Source organism: Camellia sinensis, chromosome 15 (assembly GCF_055761805.1).
Source record: "Camellia sinensis isolate YWXY chromosome 15, ASM5576180v1, whole genome shotgun sequence".
NCBI classification, from domain to species: domain Eukaryota; kingdom Viridiplantae; phylum Streptophyta; class Magnoliopsida; order Ericales; family Theaceae; genus Camellia; species Camellia sinensis.
Genome location: NC_138975.1, coordinates 12,173,779 through 12,194,097, shown reverse-complemented (window position 1 = coordinate 12,194,097; position 20,319 = coordinate 12,173,779). Strand labels below are relative to the sequence as shown.

The 20,319-nt window shown below is 33.0% G+C and overlaps 1 protein-coding gene across 3 annotated transcripts; it reads left to right on the top strand.

Moving 5' to 3' along the window:
- The first annotated feature begins 10,454 nt into the window (after positions 1-10,454).
- On the top strand, positions 10,455-19,921 carry PSD (ARM repeat superfamily protein). Of its 3 annotated transcripts, XM_082907623.1 has the most exons (16): positions 10,496-12,489; positions 12,607-12,696; positions 12,794-12,883; positions 13,110-13,214; positions 13,456-13,515; positions 14,445-14,507; positions 14,605-14,700; positions 15,487-15,651; positions 16,995-17,168; positions 17,541-17,740; positions 17,876-17,941; positions 18,062-18,160; positions 18,479-18,625; positions 19,218-19,405; positions 19,503-19,554; positions 19,648-19,921. In XM_082907623.1, exons 1-11 carry the CDS (start codon positions 10,753-10,755, stop codon positions 17,901-17,903), a joined length of 2,808 nt encoding a protein of 935 aa, XP_082763749.1. In that variant the 5' UTR covers positions 10,496-10,752; the 3' UTR covers positions 17,904-17,941; positions 18,062-18,160; positions 18,479-18,625; positions 19,218-19,405; positions 19,503-19,554; positions 19,648-19,921. The 3 variants fall into 3 exon arrangements, with proteins under 3 accessions (XP_028087623.1, XP_082763749.1, XP_028087625.1); XM_028231822.2 differs by lacking the exon at positions 17,541-17,740 and having other exon boundaries at positions 10,455-12,489; XM_028231824.2 differs by lacking the exon at positions 17,541-17,740 and having other exon boundaries at positions 10,510-12,489; positions 13,143-13,214.
- Positions 19,922-20,319: the final 398 nt, after the last annotated feature.

Below are 20,319 nucleotides of genomic sequence, written 5' to 3'. Positions count from 1 at the left end.
AAAAGGTCAAGGCCGACAAGGTTGTTATGACTCTAAGAATTTGACGCATGGCTCGTGAGAGCATTGTGTTGAATTAGACTCTTTAGCCTAATTCGCGCTTAAATTACTTCAGGAGCTATCATAGCTGATAGCTTATTCTCTCCTTCTTGTGGATAGGAGAATTAATTGCAAGTAACTATGAAACGAGAAATAGATATGGCAGGAGGAGTATCATCATCTTTCAAGTAGATGCATTAAAGTGTATGGACAATAAAATTGACTTGAAGGTGCAGGAGATTAGCACTTACTAGTTAAATTTGCGGCTTAGGCGCACTTAATATCTCCATGACATCCTTTTATGATCTAGTGAATATGAATTAGTCGCGAGTCATTACCTAGTTGGGCCTAAACCTTTAAAACTTATCTTCAAAAACTCACACATTAGGATGATTGGAATTAGTTTATGACATTGGTCATAAACCGGTAGTTTATTATACTTAATCACATTAATGAGAAGATGTATGGATGTTTGGAGTAGGCCCTCTTAGGCCCACTCGCTTGTGACTTCCTGCTCTCATATGAATGTGTAACTTTGTTCGCAATAGTTGCGCACAAGTAAGTAGGAAAGCCGTAGAAGGTCATTTGTATTGGCGCATTTAGTCCACTATGATATTTGTGACTAGATTTGTGTAAGGGTATGATAGCTAAGCCTCAATCTCGATACATTTATAGATTACGATACGCATCTGAGTTAAGACTATTTGATCTCCCATAAGTCAAAAGTTTTGAGATGATTTTTGACATTGCAAATATGAGGTCGAGATCAATTAGATAACAGCTTTCGTGTTTTTAGTTTTGACCAAGGTGGCGAGTATCTATTTGAGTTATTTTAGAAAACTCTATGAAGAGAAATGGATGCTTAGAAAATTGATTATTCCTAATACTCAACAATACAATGGTGTAGTAGAGATAATGAATTAAGTATTGTTAATGTTAGGTGGATGATGGTGCAAAATGTTTCCCAATTGGGAATTGCACTTTAGTTTGTTGCTTATATCCCTAACTAAATGCCCTTCATATCAGTTTTTACACTCCATTTGAGTAATGGGTTAGCGGAGAGCCATCTATGGGCGATCTGTAACCGTTAAGCAGCTTATCTTTATTTTACTTCTCATAAGGTTGCGAAGTTAAGACTTAGGGTTCAATAGCGCATTATTGTATGCTGTCTTGTAAACACATAGGGTCGTGTAGCGCATTATTGTATGCGGTCGCGTAAACCCTTTAGGTCATGAACATATAGGTAAGCAGCTTTGTGGTAGTGTAACTAAGTCACATAAAGGCACTGTTTGGGAAGAGTAGATTGAGGCTATTATAGCTTCAAATGAAAATTTAGCCAAAAAGGCCACTGTTCAAAGCTTTTTCAAAAAAAAAAAAAAGACTGCACTGCCAGCAGTGTAGGCACAGCCTACACTGTCAGCTACACAAATTGTTTCATCAATAAGTAAATTACGATTTTACCCCTTTACATCAATTTAAAAAAATATATTTTTATGGACAAATTTGTCATTTTAACTTCAAACATCATTTCAACACATTTTTTAATACAACAACTCAAATAAAATCCGTCTCATCTTCCCAAACACAAAAACTAAAATAACCTACTAAAATAGCCAAAAAGCCAAAAAGCCAAAAAGCCTTTAAAATAGCCACTTCCCAAATGAGGCCAAAGTTTTATTAGTAAAGGTGGTGTGAATAGAGTTTTTGGAACTCTATAAGATAGAGAATTCTAAGCATAGCGTTCTATGTAGCCTAGTTGAGAATGGAAAGAAATTTCCAATATCCTAGGGACAGTGGGAGCGATGTGCCTACTAATGGATTACTCTATTAGAGAAGAATAATCTACATTCTTAGTTGCGTGGTAGCAAATGTGAAAATTTTCCATGTCATCACTGGTGATTGAGAGGGAAACATTCATGATTGCTCCGCAAGATGATAAAGAGCCTAGGATAATGCCAAATGCTCTTTCTATTCATGTGTTTTAGAAAGTGGATTAATGTTGCGCAGTTTAAGACAAAGTCTTTAAGGATTAACCATTTCTATAATTTGGTTGACTTTCCACTATGACGCAAAACTGTTATAAAGTTATGCGTAATTTGGATAGTCATTGTTGAGGCATAAGGCTCATTAGATACCGAAAAGTCGCACCATTGAGAAAAGTGTAAACCATGAGAAGACTTTCTCTTGGGGAGTGAGGTTATTTCGACTTAGGCTATGATTGACATAAGTTCGGAATATTGATTTGTGGACATTGTGACCCAACTTCTCATTGGAGAATTTGATAAGTAGATCCGTAGGGATTTACCTTCTGCTTTTATGGTGAAAAGTTAGGAGCACAAAAAGGTTGCTAGTTCCAATAAATCTTTTACAGCCTAAAACAATTATCCAAATAGTGGTTCTTAGATTCCGTCAAGCCATGATAGGCTGACGATGATCGATGAAGACCACTGAGGTATGATCAATGGTCCAAAAAGAACTTTTTCCTTACTTAGTCATTATGAGCCAGGAATTTATAAGGTTGTCGCCACCTAGGGTGGACAGTCCTCTATTTTAGATATAATGGACATAGGTGATGTAATTTATATGCTCAGATGTACGATCCTTAGGGATTATTTTAGGAAAATTCTCGGTTTATCTTCGATGACTTACATAAAGAATATCCTAGAATGATTCTAGATACAAAATTGCAAACCCATTGACTTATCTATCGGTAAAAGCCAAAGCCTTAGCTATTAAGTGAATCCTCGAATTGTCTTTGGGAGAAACAGATGACCTATATTCCTTGATCTTTTCTTTGTTGTGGAAGCCTAAAGTACGCTATGTGGACGTATTCGGCATGATAAGTGTTATCTTTGGTAAATGGTCAACTGATTTGTTTAGACATTGACCATGCTCATTAGATTGTGGATAAAATGCTTTACTAGTAGTATATTAATTTGCTCATTGTAAGATTCAATGCGTTAGTTTGGCGCATCAAGAATGAACGCAAATTGGTCACCAAAATATCTTTAAAGAGGTTATTGCGCAAGAGATAGTGATCTTAAATCACTTTATGTGAGGCGCACATGGTGGATTCCATTATATATACTTATCGCAAGAGGTGCTGATAAGGCTTATGTTTTTTAATCTAGAATTGTGATCTTATGTGAGGCGCACATAGTGGATGCCGTTATATGTACTTATCGCAAGAGGTGCTGATAAGGCTTATGTTTGGAATCTAGAATTGCGCAAGCTGTGGTCAATTTTTTTTTTAATCGATCACTTACTTTGAGATGATAGGATGTTGACACTATTATGGTTTCTGTCGTAATGATTAGCAGATGATGATGTCAACAGACAAGATTGGCTCACTCACACGAGCAATCGCCCTTGGCGCTTGGGAGCGAGCAAGGATGAGACTAGTGGTTTATTTTTATTTGGAGCCGAGAGAGGCTTAAATTATCTACTATGCATGTCGCCTTGGTTACAACCAAGATGAGGTCGTGTTAAGGACCAAACATGGATGTTAGTACCCACTTTTCATGTTGTGCCTGTTATGATTAGCTAGATGCGAGATCTCATTTGGCGCCTAGAAGGCGAGCAAATAGGGAATTCGGGTTAGGCGCTAGAAAGCGACTAGACTAATATCTGTACGGTGTATCGAGGATGACGTCACTATTTTGGAAGAGTTACTCCACCGTAACATGTATTCATACTATATGTGCTTGGCGACTGAGTAATGAGGTGAGAGAATGGATCCCTGTTTCCTCACCGTGTGAGTCTTACGTGTCATTATTGATATGACTTTCATTTATGTACTCTTTTATGACTTTTGACTATGTCATAAGGTAAGGGGTTGATGTTCTGCTACTTTGGTATGTTGTCTGCAGTCATGTATGATTCGGCCTTAAGGGACATCACTGGGAAAACAGTCAATCCTAAACTAAATGGAATGAGGGCAAATGGAAGATCATCTAGTATTACACCACTGTTGTATATTCACTGCCAGCAACTCACATCGCTCTGTATGAGAGGCGGATTGAGTGCGAATATATTGCAAGAATTGAGAGGGTCAAACATGCTCTTTTTGAGGGATTAGAGATGTTTTTTGGACCGGTGTAATTAGATGGGTCTGGGGTATATGAGACACTATTTCTGTTCTTTTTGGGTTGATGTCTCTATGTTGGCTCATTTTGAATTTCTAGTATAGAGCTCCCGCATGCAGGTGTTCTCAGCAGTCGCATAGTGCAGTACCTAGTATGAGATTGTTCATTTTTTGAGGAGATTGAGATAGAGATGTGGCAGTGCCATGCCAACTCATGTCCAAGTGGGAGATGTTAGAAATTGGGCGCCCATGTGGCATGACCCTTTGAACCTTTTGAACCTTATCCATGTAAGTTTGAATTTGAGTTCAAAACTTACTTGGATAACCACTCAGGATATCCATATCTATCATATCAACTGATATGGATAGATGAGATATTATCCTATATATTTGATATGATATGGGATATGAGTGATTAAGAGAAAAGCAACGTATGTCGTATGTTTTTTTCATATATTGACTCTCTCTCAAAATACAACGATCGAGAGTCATTTTGCACTGTGACTTGTGTGGGTGATATTCATTCTGTAATATCACTTCATTGCTGGGTTGATTGATCAGATTCAGAAAGCACGTGATTTACCTACGAGATCCTTTAATCTGCAGAAAAAGGTATGACCATAATTTTTCATCCGCTGCGTTTATACTTTGTTTTACATAAGGTAACAGAGAGGGTTTAAAATGAAAAATATGTGAAGTCTTAGAGTTTATTTTGTAATTAATCATTTTTCAGTTTTTAGTGATTTTAATTTTTTTAAATGGTTGATTACATAAAAAAAATCCCAAGGTTTCACGCATTTTTTCACTTTAAACCGCAGTATTTTTTACTTTAAAACTCTTCAATTACCTTGCATGGACGGAGATAGATAGAGGGACAAATTGAAACATGGATGGAACTCTATGATTTAATTTGCTGAAATTGATACACTGGGGTTTAAAATGAAAAACGTGTGAAACCTTGGATTTTTTTTTGTAATTAACCCTAAAAACAAATTTAGGTTTTGATTATTATAATAAAATAAAATCTAAATTTTTTAATTTTATCAATTTAAACTTTAATTTTTTTATTTGTTTCTATCTAAATTATTTGTCTATTTTCATTAAGTAAAATTGACATAAAAGAGGTATTTTAGTCATTAAAGTCAATGTAAGTGTACATAAAATGTCTAAAAAACTTTTTTTTCTCAGTTTTGCTTAACGAAAATAGACATATAACTTAGATTGAAAACAAATCAGAATATTAGAGTTTAAATTTATAAAATTAAAATTTCTGAGCTTATTTTATTACAAGAGTTAAATTATGAGTTTTTTTTTTGTTTTTTTTTTTGTTTTTTGTTTTGTTTTGTTTTTTTTTTTTTATCCGTAAGTTGCTTATTGGCTTATTTGGGTCATATCACTTCTCTATTTTTTTGCATATTTTTTTATAATAAATAAAAAAGGCCAATTTATAAGTCATATGCAAAACAACCCTTAAAACCCTTTAAAATTTAGAAAATCAAAAAGCAAAGTTGTTTGGAATTTTTCAAATTTTATTGTCAAAGAAAATTGTGAACCCAATTATTGCAATCTTCATCACATAACAATGCATTTGCTGATATAACAATCACAACGTTGAGGTAATTAACGGAAACTTAAGTTCTGTTTGGTAGAGTTTTTGAAGTTTAATTCTACTAATTAGTTTGAGTGTTTTGTTTGGTTACAATTTTAAAAAACTAATTCCACACCAACTTTTCAAAAACACCCACTTTTCAATATTATATGTCATATCACTCAATTCAAACTCTTTTTAAAATTCACGATCAAACAAATTTTCCACACTCAAATCATAATTCTAAAACTCACAAACTCAAAATATAACTCTATTATCAAATCATAATTCTAAAACTCTACCAAACGTAACATTAATTTTTTTCAACCAAAACTATATCAATCTTTAAAAAAATTGGACTAAATCATACAATTTGAAGCAGATTCACTAGTCTGTGAGCAAAATTAGAAAAAAGTCTTTCCCTCAAAATTATTTTCAAAATTCATCGATATTGAATCAATCGAACACACTTATAACAATCGTTCCACTTATTGAAAACGTTAGTCTATGACATGAGTGCTCAAATTTAACCAAAACAATAGTGATAGATGAGATAATAAATAATTTATGATATAAAGTTATCATTTGGTAAAAAAAAATTAGTTGACTTTTTGGAGTTGGGGTTTTTTAGCTTGAGATTAAAAAGTTAACTTGACAAAAAAAAAAACTGACATTTTTTATTTTTATAAGAGAAAAAATAAAGTGATTAAAATTTAGATATGGTATTTTATCATATTAGATTATTTAATCTATTTTATCTTTTGTGCTTTTTTTAGTTCCAATTGTGATAGCCAAACAAAGCCAAAAAAATATTATCCTGGTATTATTAAAGAAAGTTGCTTTTCGAAAAGATTGGACAAAATAGTAATGGTATACACAAACGGATTTTCTCACTAGATTTTTTATAACTAAACAGAAATATAATGGGGTTTCATATTGATAAATTTATGTGAAATTTATATTTTTATATTTTAAAAATCTATTTATTTGTAGCATTTGTTTTAACAAAGCTTAAAACTAAGCATTGGGTTTCTATGTTGGGCCATTCCAGGCCCATATGATGCCAACTTGGGCAGTGGGACCTTTCATTAAATATTTCTACATTATTTCTTTCCCTTTCTCCACTCTTTTCTTGTTAAACAAACATATCCATAGAATGGATTTTTATTGTAATGGATTTTTTAATAAAGGGAGAGGCTAAAAGGGTGTTGTTGGGCTCTTTTTGACTATGAAGCCAAGTTATGGTTATAAGATTAATCCATTTTATTTTAATCTACACAAAAAAAATTATAAAGTGAACCAATGGAATAGGCTGGGTGAGTTCAACTTTTTCTCAGTTCTAATGTATATATATAAAAAATAATAATATTATTTTTTTAATCATATTTTATTTACCATGTCATATTATATTTTTACATTTGTTGGATACAATATATCTAAATAATTTACCAAATCAAATCAAAATGTTAAACAAAATTTGCTATTATCCTATCATTAAAATATAAATGAAGAATCATTAAAATAAATCCATAAACTCGGGTTGTTTTTTTAATTTTAAGTTCTTTGGTAACTGTAGAGAGAAATTAAGTGTTAAAAAAAATGTTTATCATTTTATGTGTTGGCAAAGCATTAGATATTGTTGGTGATAATTATAAATAAAATACCAGAAAATACAAATAAAGAAAATTACAATAACTATTGTAAGAGTTGAGGCGCGGAAAATTCGCTGAGATTCAAGTCCTGTGCGGTTAGACAAAGCCTCACACCGGTATAGCAGAAAAAATCATGACTTGTCCCTCCTAGGATACAACTGGCCGACTAAGTCGTATGGTTCACCGATACTGCACAATTGGTTGAACCCAATGTCTCATCACATACATCTTTTATTTCTTTGCCTGATAATCTCTCAGGCCTCGTTTGCAAGTTAACATTTTAGTCAAAAAGTTACTAAAAAAATCAAAAAACCTATAACTTATACAAAAAAGTCAAAGATTTCATTTTCTCTATATTTTTTGCACATCTTTTCGTAAAAAGTTAAAAAGCCAGGGTCCGTTTGGGAAGAACTAAAGTGGGCTTTTTTGACTATTTTAGCCACAAAAGACAAAATAGGCTATTTTAGCCACAAAAAACAAAACATCACATCCAACCCATAATCATTACACTCTTCTCTCACAAAAAAAGTCAAAAAAGTCAAAAAGCCAAAAAGTCCTTCCCAAACCAAGCTTTTTAGCCCAGGCTAAAATAGCCAAAAAAGTCAAAAAGCCAAAAAGCCAACCCACTTCCCAAACGGAGGCTAATTTTTTTTACCTCATATTTTAGCCAAAAAGTCAAAAAATTACTAAAATAGCCTGTTCCCAAACGAGAATAAGAAACTTGAGCTCCCAATAAGAGAGGTGAAAGGCTCAATTTATAAGAGAGGTAAGTTGGAGGGCAAATTTTCTTGGTGGCCAAGTTTTCTTGGAAGCTTGATAGATAAGAATGAAGACTTGACTTGGAGACTTGATGGATAAGAATGGAGACTTGACTTGGAGACTTGGTGGACAAGTTTTTTTTGGAGGAAAGAAAAGGATTAATTAGGAAAATAAGTTATTTGGAGCCCAGCTACACAATATAATTTATAACACATTATAATATTAAAATATCCGCTAATAAATAGGAGATCTCTTATCTATTTCTATTATTCTATTATATAAAAACAACCTACGTTGGTGTAAATGAAGTCGGATCACACTGTCTGGAGCAGTTACCAAACTTATCTAATTATTTTACTTGATAAATTATTAGATCTAGCTGATTTATTCACGCATTGTGTTCAAAACTTCTAGTACTAATATTATGCTAACAAATGAAATATAAAAAGTAATATGCAACGATCTACTTCATAAAAATAAATTTTAGAGTGATGCTTTAAGGCCTTCAACTTTTTTCTTATGAAATTTATAAAAAATATGATTTTCATTGCATGTGAATGTGATGCCATTTCTCAATTTTTAATGTGTTTTCGCTGTTTTTTTATTTTTTATTTTATTTTTATGTTTGTCTTGATATATAGAATCCATTTGGTTTTTGGATTGCAATCCACGACATTGAAATTCTTTACCACAAGAACTTATAACTGGGGGGGTCAAATATCATACTAATTTTTCATGGGCACATAATATTTTTATTCTTATAATTTAATTTAAATTGTTATTGTTTTAATTTAAATAATATTAATTTTAAATTTTAAGTTTAACTTTCATTTAGTTTTAAAATTTATGATTTTTTAACATGTATCAATCTCATTATGAGTACACATGAAAAATAAAACACAGAATCATTTCTTACAATTATATAATTCTAATATTGTTGACCATTTAGGCAGCAAAATTAAATTTAAATTATACAATAGGTACAATAGGTGAAAGTGTGGTTTACTCTTCTTTGTTTAACTAAAATCCACACTCGCTAACAGCCAATGGAGGCTCATCAAAATTTGTTGAAAATTTAGCATTTGATTTTCTTTTTAAATCATGATTTGAATTAAAAAATTTCAAAATTCTTTTGAAAATTCATAATCAAAAAAATTTTCAAAATTCAATTCAAAAACTCTTTTCAAAACTCATAGCCAAACTCTTTTTAAAACTTTATTTAAAAAAAAAATTTCATTTTTTTTTTAAATTTTGTTCCTTAAAATTACTTTTACTTTTCTTTTTTTTTTTTTAAATTTTTGAAGAAAAATGTTTTTTATTTTTTTGAAAAAATATTTTGTTATTTTTTAAAGCCAAATAATTTGTTATGATTTAGGTATATATGGGAGATCCAATTTTTTTTTTTAAATTAAATATTTAAAATAAAAATAAAAAATATTTGAAAAATATTTAAATATTTGAAAAATAAAATAAAATATTTAAAATAAAAAGGTATATAAATATTTAAAATATTGTAAAAAATACAACGTACAAATATAGTGAATACAATGCACGTTAAAAAAAATAATAAATATTTATAATAAAAAATATTTATTCTAAAAAATAAAAAATAAGAAAATTTTTAAATATTTTAAAAAATAAACCCAAAATAATATTAAAATACAACTTAAAACTCTTTTCAAAACTTATAATTAAACAAGTTTTATCTTTTCAAATCTCATTTTAAAAATTTATATTTCAAAATACAACTCAAAATTCAAATCTTATTTCAAAAACTAAACCAACGGAGCCGTAATTACTTGGTTAAAAATTTGCTGCATAAGGATAAATAAATTAATTACTGGTGTTGGGACTTCTAAATCAGGAAAAATGTAATATTTGTTTTATCACCACTAGAATACAAATATAAATATCATACACCTTAGGTAAAACAAAGTCATAAAATAAACAAATAAAAATGATTCATCTATCGAATTTGATTTTGCTTGAATTGTTCAAATTTACGCATGAATTGTCCGGACGATTAATGTAACTTTTGTCAACCGCGGTTATTACTCATATCAATTGGGATTATCAACCTTATTGCTGGATGACTGGCCGGGCAATTGATTAGATGATTGACATGCACAAATTAAGGCAATTCAAACAAGTTAAAATTTAGTAAATGTAACATTGCTCTAAAATAAAATTAGCGACAAAATATATTTCTCTTAAAAAAATCTCATATAAATCTTTTCTTAAATATAATTCTTGATTCACATATGCAATTGCTAACAATTTGATATGAAAATGTGATATTAATTTTTTAAAATTCATTTAAATTATTATTATTATTATTTTTAAAATAAAAAATGTGGTATTAAAAGGGCTCTCTCTGTCCTCTCCTTCCCAGTACAAAACCTAACTTAGCAGACAACACAACCGCATAACTTTGCCTTTTCGAATCAAAGGTAAGATCTTTTACCGATTCATTCATTCATTCAATCCATTCTTTCAATCAGTTTATTTGGTTTCCAATCGAATCAATTCATTCCAAAATCAATTACTTTCCAAAATCGAGTTGGGTTTTTCAAGCACTTGATTGATCGAACTGAGAGATTTATCAGGGTTTTAGGGTTTGCAATTAGGGTTCCATGGATGATCTTGAAAAAGCTATTCTCATAAGTTTCGACGAATTAGGGACTGTCGATTCGGTACTGAAATCACGAGCTACTGCTTTCATTCAACAAATTAAGGAAAACCCATCGATTTGTCGTATTTGCATTGAACGATTGTGCGTTTCGAAGGTAGTTCAAGTTCGATTTTGGTGCTTGCAATGTCTACACGAAGCTCTTCGTGTTCGGTACTCGTCAATGAGTCCCGAAGAGAAGTCTTTTATAAGGAAGTCTGTGTTTTCCATGGCTTGTTTCGAGGGTATTGATGATAATAATAATAATAACAATCCTGTTAGGGTTTTGGAAGGTCCTTCTTTTATCAAGAACAAGCTTGCTCAGGTTTTGGTTACTTTGATTTACTTGGAATACCCGTTAATTTGGCCCTCCGTGTTTCTGGACTATCTGCCTCACTTGAGCAAAGGTGCACTGGTGATCGATATGTTTTGTCGGGTTTTGAATGCTTTAGATGATGAGTTGATTAGTTTAGATTACAATCGAAGTGCCCAAGATTTGGCTGTTGCAGGGCAAGTTAAGGATGCAATGAGGCAGCAATGTGTGCCTCAGATTGTCAAAGCATCGTATGATATTATCTCAATGTATAGAAATTCTGACCCGGAAATTTGTACCAGTGTTTTGGATTCTATGAGGAGATATATTTCTTGGATTGATATCGAATTAATTGCGAATGACTCATTCATCCCACTTTTGTTTGAGCTTATTTTGGTGGATGGTTCGCCTAATCAACTTCGAGGTGCTGCTGTTGTTTGTGTCTTGGCAGTAGTTTCCAAGCGTATGGAACCAAAGTCCAAGCTTAGACTTTTGCAGAACCTTCAGATAAATAGGGTTTTTGGTTTGGTAGCCAAGGATAGTGATTCCGAGTTGGTTTCAGAACTCGCAGCATTGCTCATTGGGTATGCCGTTGAGGTTCTAGATTGCTCCAACCGTTTGAATTCTGAGGATGCTGTTGGGGTTCCAGTGGAGCTTTTAAATGAGGTTTTGCCCGCTGTTTTTTATGTCATGCAGAGCTCTGAGGTTGACAAAACATTCAGCATTGTGCAGTTTCTTTCGAGTTATGTTGCCATGATGAAGAGTCTCTCTCCATTGAGGGAGAAGCAGCTGCTTCATGTGGGTCAGATATTGGAGGTGATTCGTGCTCAGATTCGATATGATCCTAGTTACCGTGAGAGTCTTGATTCCCTGGATAAGATTGGGAGAGAAGAGGAAGATAGGATGGTGGAGTTTCGAAAGGATTTACTTGTATTGCTTCGTAGTGTGGGTCGTGTAGCACCTGATGCAACTCAGATTTTTATTAAGAATTCATTAGATAGTGCTGTTGCATCTTCTGCTGATATTAATGTTGAGGAGGTAGAAGCTGCATTGTCCCTCTTATTTGCGTATGGAGAGTCGGTAAGTGATGAGGCAATGAGATCTGGAAGTGGTATTTTGAAAGAGTTGGTGCCAATGCTCTTGTCAACAAGCTTTCCTTGCCATTCTCGTAGGCTTGTTGCACTTGTGTATCTAGATACAATAACAAGATATATGAAGTTTGTTCAGGAACATACTGAATATATACCTATGGCTCTGGTTGCCTTTCTCGATGAAAGAGGAATACACCATCCAAACGTCAATGTGAGTAGAAGGGCGAGTTATCTTTTCATGAGAGTTGTTAAATTGCTCAAAGCAAAGCTTGTGCCTTTCATAGAGACAATCTTGCAGGTACTAATTTAAATCTGTATCTTGATTGTAAAATCAATGATCTCAGTTCATAATATGCCAGTGCAGACATCTCTCTTGCTTCCCCCACTCTCTTGATCTTTTTCAATGTATTTTCAGTGTCTCCAAGATAAAGTTTCACAATTTACTAGTATGGATTGTGCATCAAAAGGTGTATCTGGTTCTGAAGATGGTACTCACATTTTTGAGGTAATTGGTTAGTTTGTACATTTTACTAGTGCAAGTAAATTTTGTTATTTGGTTTCAGACTGCTTTTTGTGATCTGATTTTTCATCCTCACTTACAGGCAATCGGCTTATTAATTGGGATGGAGGATGTACCACTAGAGAAGCAAACTGACTTCCTTTCGGCATTGCTTACTCCTCTGTGTCAGCAGGTTATGGTTCAAAATTCTGGATATGACAATTAAGTTTCATTAGATTTTGCTTTCCTTTGTTTTATAATGTTACACCTGTTCATTTTTTTAATTATTATTTTGTTTATTTTTATTTTTTGTTGTGCATGTGAGCATGCTGATTTTATCTGGCTTATGAAGGAAATGGTTATTGTTTGATATTCAATTCATTAATATATTTGACTCAAAATAGTCATGCATCAATCAGGTTGAGACATCACTTTTAAATGCCAAAGTGCAGAATCCAGAAGAGTCTCCTGAAAGGATTGCAAATATCCAGCAAATAATTATGGCCATTAATGCCCTCAGCAAGGTTATTGTCCATCCTTCCACATCTATTGTAGCATGTGCAGAATCTGTCATGTGCAATTCTCTGTTTCTTCTCCATGTGAAGTTTTTTCATACTGTTTCTGTAGATATATATTTGAGAGATTTGAAAACGTAATACTAGTTCAAGTAAAAACCCAGATATTACGTGGAGTCTTTGTTGCATTTTTTTATTTGAATGTACTTGTCATTTATTCTTGGTTCTTTACGATGTCTGTGTAATCCAGGGTTTCAGCGAGCGCCTTGTTACTGTTAGTCGGCCTGCAATTGGTCTCATGTTTAAGCAGGTTGGTATTCGAGGCTGTTCAATCTACTTAAATGTGTGTGCTATCTGACTCTTGTGGATCTACTGTTCATTCTATTTTGGAGTCAAACTCTGATCTAAGAATTAGTTATTTTTCTGCAGTTTATTACATCAGTTGAATCATAAACTTCTATGATCAAAAGAATTCGTCTTACAAATTAGAGATTAATGATGTTTATGCACCGCTGACATCAGTGAGATATTAATTAATTTTCCTAAATTCATGTACCACTTTCACCCCCTTTGCATACAAATTTATAATATCCTGCCGACTCGCTTCGCAATGCACAAGGCGAGTTGTCTCGTGCTTTATGATTGATCGATATTTCTGGGCTATAAAATTCATTAATCATTTTGATGGATGCAGTTTTATTTATGCTGTTTCTTGTAGAGAGATGAAAAAGTTATGAACTTTGATGCTGTATCATAACAGATGATCCCTTTACCACTTGTCTCATTCCCTAATGATAGTAAAATAGACAAAAGTAGATTTGACTATAGAAATACTGGCAGGGTGACTGTTAAATTGTGGGTGACAAACCTGTTTGTGCTTCAAGGGGAGTGTATAGGCACTATCCTAAGAAGCTTTTCTGCCAATTAAATATTAAGTTCAGTGTTCTCTAATTGATAACGCCAATATCAGTTGAATTAGTGGTTGTGCCATCAAAGCATATGAAGCTAAAGGCATCAGCACACAAATCCAATATGATGATAGGCAGACGTAACATGAAAAATCTCTAGGAAAACTCTTTCTAATGGAAAAACCACAAACAACCAACAAAAGAACAAATCCACTATATTGCCTCACACGTTTTGTCTTACAGAAATTGGCAGCCTAACCGGAACTATGTAACGGTGTAATTATCTCCTGTATTTGCACTAATATTTATCTTTGTTTTCCCTTACTTTTAGACATTGGATGTTCTCCTCCAAATTCTGGTTGTGTATCCAAAGATAGAGCCCTTGCGATATAAGGTATGAGTTGAAGCAATTGGTTTTATTCTATGAATTGGAGCATTAAGGTCCCATCATTTATTTGTTTATTATTTTTTCCATTTTTTGGGGAAATCAGGTCACATCATTTATTCATCGCATGGTAGACATCTTAGGAACATCTGTCCTTCCCTATCTCCCGAAGGCGTTGGAGCAGTTGTTTGCAGATACTGAGGTACAAATTATTTCTGTTGTACTTTAGTGCTTTTTTTTACTGACACCCTTTTTGGTGGCAGTCCTTGATAACTGAGTTTGAACCTCTGCCTTTCTGACAATAACTGTTAATATGCTTACCTTAATTGGTGACTTCCACAAAATGTAGGAAATTATAGTTAATAATTTTCTGTAATTATTTGTAGTCTGGTTCATTATCAGATGCAACCAGTACTTTAGTTCACTAAAATAACTTGAAAATTCTGGTCAACTGCGAAGGCATTTTTATTATCGTCCATTGTGTACCTACAGGCTACAATATATAGAAGGAAAAAAAATTCTTTGCTGCAGTTTTATTCTGAAATTTCAATTTTCTTTTGTCTTCTTGCAATCACTAAGTCATATTAAGGCCTTGTTTGGCATGCGAGTGTTTTAGCCTAAAAGTCAAAAAGTTACTAAAAAAACCAAAAAACCTATAACCTATACCAAAAAGTCAAAGATTTCCTTTTTTCTCTATTTTTTTGCACATTTTTTCGTAAAAAACTAAAAAGTCATTTAAACACATATTAGTTTTTTTTACCTCATATTTTAGCCAAAAAGCCAAAAAAGTTATTAAAATAGCCTGTTTCCAAACGAGGCCTAAATCATTGGAGAAATGCTTTCTGTGTTCATAGTGGAAATTTTGACATTTTTGCTCTTCCTTTGTTGGGAGCAACTCGTGTGAGACTACACAAGTTTGCGCCAGTAGTTTGTTAATTGTGTTGTCTGTTATATGAGGGTTTGATTGTACATCATCTTTTTGCTGCAGCCAAATCAAATGGTGCATTTCCTTGTGCTACTCAATCAACTAATCTGCAAATTCAAAACTGCTATCCGTGACATATTGGAGGGAGTATATCCTGCTATTGCTAGCAGGATATTTAGTATTCTCCCAAGCGATGCATTTCCTTCTGGACCTGGGAGCAATACTGAGGTATGTAAACTTACAAATTAGTAAGATGACAGTGCATGCAGCTGTTCTGATCCTTGCGTTTTACACGCTCAGGTGCACGTATGCTGTGCATTTTTTGGTTTTATTTCTACTCTCTGCGCAAGTGTATCGGGTGCTTTTATGGTGCCCTTACCTGCTTGTCTTTTCTAAAGTGGTTTTTTGATTTTTACTTTTTCCTGCAAATCAACTAAAATTTGTTACCACTTAAAGGAAAAATAATCTGAGAACTTGTATTTGTGTGATTCTCCATTGTTTTGCTGTCATACATGGGGATTATTGCTTACTACTTCACCATTCTGACTATTAACAAGAATACTTGATATTCAATGTGTTTTCTGTACTGCCAACAAAAACTTTACATGCTTTTTACTAGTGAGATTATTGGTTTTTACTATTGTACTTCGATCTTTCTATTGAAAGGTATGCCAGTCATTGATATGTTTGCCTTCAATTTTTGCTTTTTGTTTATTATGACATGCATTTTTATTAAAGTTCTTCCTGGAAGAGAAGTATGAAAAATGAGAAAATGGAATAGACATTTAACTTCACAGCGAAAATTGGATGTGTTCCTATCTAAAAAAATATATATATTGGATGTGTTCAGAGAATTCAGTGCAATGGCTTCACAATTGAAGTTAAAATGGATGCTTATATCTGGTAGTATTGTGATTCTTTAATAAAAAATGATTATGATGGACCTCATTAATGGTTGTGTACTAAGAGGAAGAGACACAAACGTATATGACATATATATATCATGATATTGGCACATGTCGGGGACATAAAAGCAAGTAGATATTATATACATGAAAATAATATTTACTTTGATTTTTCTACATTACAAAGACAGTAATTCTAAAATTTAAAAGCCTAAAAGAGGAGGAACAGTAGGTACAAATCCACATTATTGTGTTTTTAATTATTGGCTCCCAAGTTATCTTCTTCACATTTGTGATATGTTTTATTGTGTCTAAGTGATGGATATGTGTGTGCTTCAACTATCCAAAATGTGTCTGGTTGTTAAAATATGAAAAATATAATAGGACACATTTGGATGCCAGTCTGACATGTGTTGGGGTGTGTTTGATGTGTGTCAGTGTCTGACATGGGTATGACACCTTCTTAGAAGTGTCTGTGCTTTATAGGTTGTGGAAATTAATTGTATTTCCACAAATGGAATGTTGATCCAAACTAGGAAATTGGGATTCCACTTTATACCTTCATGCTGCATGATAGAAAGGTTTCAATTTGAATTTTTGCTTGCCAAAGTAGTGCTGATATTGTTTGTTAGCTTTTGTCTCATGATTGCTTGCTTTCTGTTGTAGGAAATTCGCGAATTACAAGAGCTTCAGAGCATGTTGCACACGTTTCTTAATGTGATAGCTACACATGAGCTGTCTTCAGTTTTCCTTTCCCCCAAAAGTAGGGCCTTCTTGGCTCCAATGATGCAGTTGCTGTTGTACACGTCCTGTAATCATAAGGATATCTTCGTAAGAAAGGTGTGTAATGCTTATTTATCAAAAAGAGAAATGTGTGCAATATTTATTTGTTAATTAGCTTAGACATGGATATGTACATACATGTATACTTTGACATGACAATTTTGAAAATGTACGATATGGACATGACACAGCACAGTGACATCATACATTTTCTTATAAATTCATCAATTTATCAATTATATAGCTTTGATTAATGCTTTAAATTTGTATATTAAGTATTTCACAATGTGGAAGTTGGAGCTGAAAATTTTCATTTTGATTATTATATTATGTATGTTACTATGACCTCATTATTATATTTTTTATTTCAAAATTGTGTTCCTGACATGTGATGTTTGACTTGTGGTTCCCATGTGTATAATATCAAAGGTTCTTGAATCAAAGAATGTTGGACCCTATGGGCTGTGCAGAGGAGTGTTGAGGTGTATAGGCAAAGTGCTTGATTTTTTTTTTTTCTCCTTGGCTATAGACATGTCCACAGGACGGGAACCCAAACAAGGTTCTAGGGGTGTTTGTGAGGTGTCCGTGTCTAACATGTGCCCCAACAAGGACACTGCACTTCAAAAAGTGTATGTGCTCCGTAGCTTTATGGTTCCATTGTATTCATAGCATTTGGATTTCTTTTCACTTTGGTTTCCAATATTTGGAACTAGAAAATATGTAGGCAATCATGGACTTAATCTAACTCTCTTTTTGTTAATTAGTCTTGTGTACAGATATTTATTAGACTAATTAAAGATTGGTGTAGCAAGCCTTGTGGTGAAGAAAAGGTATGTTTTCTCGAAGTTCCTCCTTTCGTCCTTTGCTCTTCTCTTTTCAAATATCTTAATTTCCCCACTCAAATATGTGAGAAATCTTTCCTTCTACTGAAGTGTTAAAATATTTTTCAGGTGCCTGGTTTTCAGAATTTTGTAATTGAGACCTTTGCAACAAATTGCTGTTTGTACAGCGTGCTTGACAAGTCCTTTGAACTTAGTGATGCAAATACTGTAAGTTCTTTTTGCAGTCTGAGACGACTGTTTGGTTAGTGTTATGTACCATGTTGCTGCAGTATTAAAATGGTGTTCCATTTCTTTTTTCTTTTTCTGTTTCTTTCTTCTTTATATAATAAAATAATAATATATCCCATGCTTTTTCTGAAGAGAATTAATGGGGTCATCAAGGCTTTATTTAGAAGTTGTGATTGGATAAATAATATTTGATCCGTAGAGTAGTTGTTCTGCATTACAGTGGAACTTTTCGATTTTGTTACTGTTGCGCAACTAATTTTCTAATTGTTTTGCTTTTGTTTTTGATTTGTGTTGCAGCTTATTTTGTTTGGGGAAATAGTGTTGGCTCAAAAGGTCATGTATGACAAGTTTGGCAATGATTTTCTTGTTCATTTTGTATACAAAGTTTTTCCAACTGCACATTGCCCCCAAGATTTGGTTGAGCAATATTGTCAAAAGTTGCAGGTATCACAATTGGTTTTGGATTTCTTTCTTTTTTTTGATAGTTAAATAAATTCATTAAAGACTCCGAAAGGGGTTGGCTTTCCATAAACAGTCTAAATTGGAACAGCTCTGGATTGACCCTAAACTTTTGGGCGGCCTATGTTACATGGACTCTTCAGCTTTGCTGAAGTTCCCGTGTTGGCATGGGTACATGATATGGATCCGATCCTTCTGTTTTGAAATGGATACTTCTTATTTTTTTTGAGGAAAAAATAAAATTTGGAGTAAAATCATTACCAATATATTCAAATTATAGTAGTAAAATAATTGTATTCTATATTTTGCATTGCCAATATATTAAAATTATCTTAAAATCATTGTATACAATATGGTAGATAACGATTAAATTTTGATTTTACATATATAAAATTATTTTTTTCCTATTAGACAATGTATCCCGCTTCCATATCTAATTTTTGGATCCTTTTTGCCCTAGTCTGCCTATCCAAAAATTAGAATTTGATGTCTGACTCTTAGATATGCACCCACACCTGACAACTGTAAATAATGGTGTTAAATACTCATTTTCCCTATATTTTTATTTTGTTGTCAGGGTAATGATATGAAGGCGCTAAAAGCATCTTACCAAACACTCATTGAAAATTTGAGACAACAAAGAAATGGAAGCCTTGTTTTCAGATAGCACTGTCACAAAATGAAAATCTGATTATCGCCATTGCTAGATGCTTCAGGTTCTCCTACTCTGGACCAGTTGCAGGAATCAAATTTTTCTCACCAGAGGTACCAATACCTGTGTTTTTTTGCATCATCTGTTGGACTTCGTGATCTACATTCAAATTAATTCCTATGATGCAGTTTACATTTGTGGACATTGCAGGGTTCTTTTCATTCTGTAAATAAAAATTGTGTGGTTCTTTGTTGATACCGAGGTATGGATAAAACACTCTCAATGATAATCGGTTTCCCAGGCAATTAAGTCTTCCATTGAGTAACTAATTGTGTTTGTTTATTTTATTCGATAGGTGTAAATTTTCGGAAGCAGTTTCTTTGATATGAAATGTTGGAAATCTCTGCAAGTTTTTTTTTTTGTGCCAAGTAAATGATCCAGTTTTGATGTGTTTTGAGGCCAACTAATTTATCGCTTGTAATCTCTCGGAGAAGATACAGTTGTGAAAGAAAGAGATCGGGAAAAAGCAGGGACTGAGTTTTGTACCTTGGAATTTTGATGTCCTACAGTAATAGGGTTTGTTTGTTTGTTTGTTTCAAATAATATTATTGCAGTGTTTTTTTTTCCAATCAATAGGAGTATATTGGAATATCGCATAGCTTGGAATGCCATGAATTGTAGGAGAAGTTGTTCAGATTCATGAGATACAAAAGTCTTTCATGTTTTCAGTTGTCTGACTTTAAGGTTACGGTACAATAATCCTGCTATACTTTCAAATCCTGGAGTTAGTAAACGTGCGGGTTTGGGCAAATCAAAATAGTTATGTATTAAAGTAATCAATTTACATTTTATCCATTTAGTAAATGTGTTTAAGTCAGTAAGAGTTGGTCATATCAATACAACAAATTTGTTTACTTTGTTGAACTCTGTTTTCAATGGATGGTGAGGTGGGATGATGGTGGAGGTGTTAAGTGGTTGTTATGTATTAAGACAATCCAAAAGACCAAGTCGTTTATTTTATTGAATT

Bases quoted from the DNA above. Each gene is read 5' to 3' on its own strand.
- PSD (XM_028231822.2), top strand. From the start codon at position 10,753: ATGGATGATCTTGAAAAAGCTATTCTCATAAGTTTCGACGAATTAGGG. The intron at 14,508-14,604 runs GTATGAGTTGAA...TGGGGAAATCAG, and splicing joins TAGAGCCCTTGCGATATAAG to GTCACATCATTTATTCATCG. The intron at 14,701-15,486 runs GTACAAATTATT...TTTTTGCTGCAG, and splicing joins AGTTGTTTGCAGATACTGAG to CCAAATCAAATGGTGCATTT.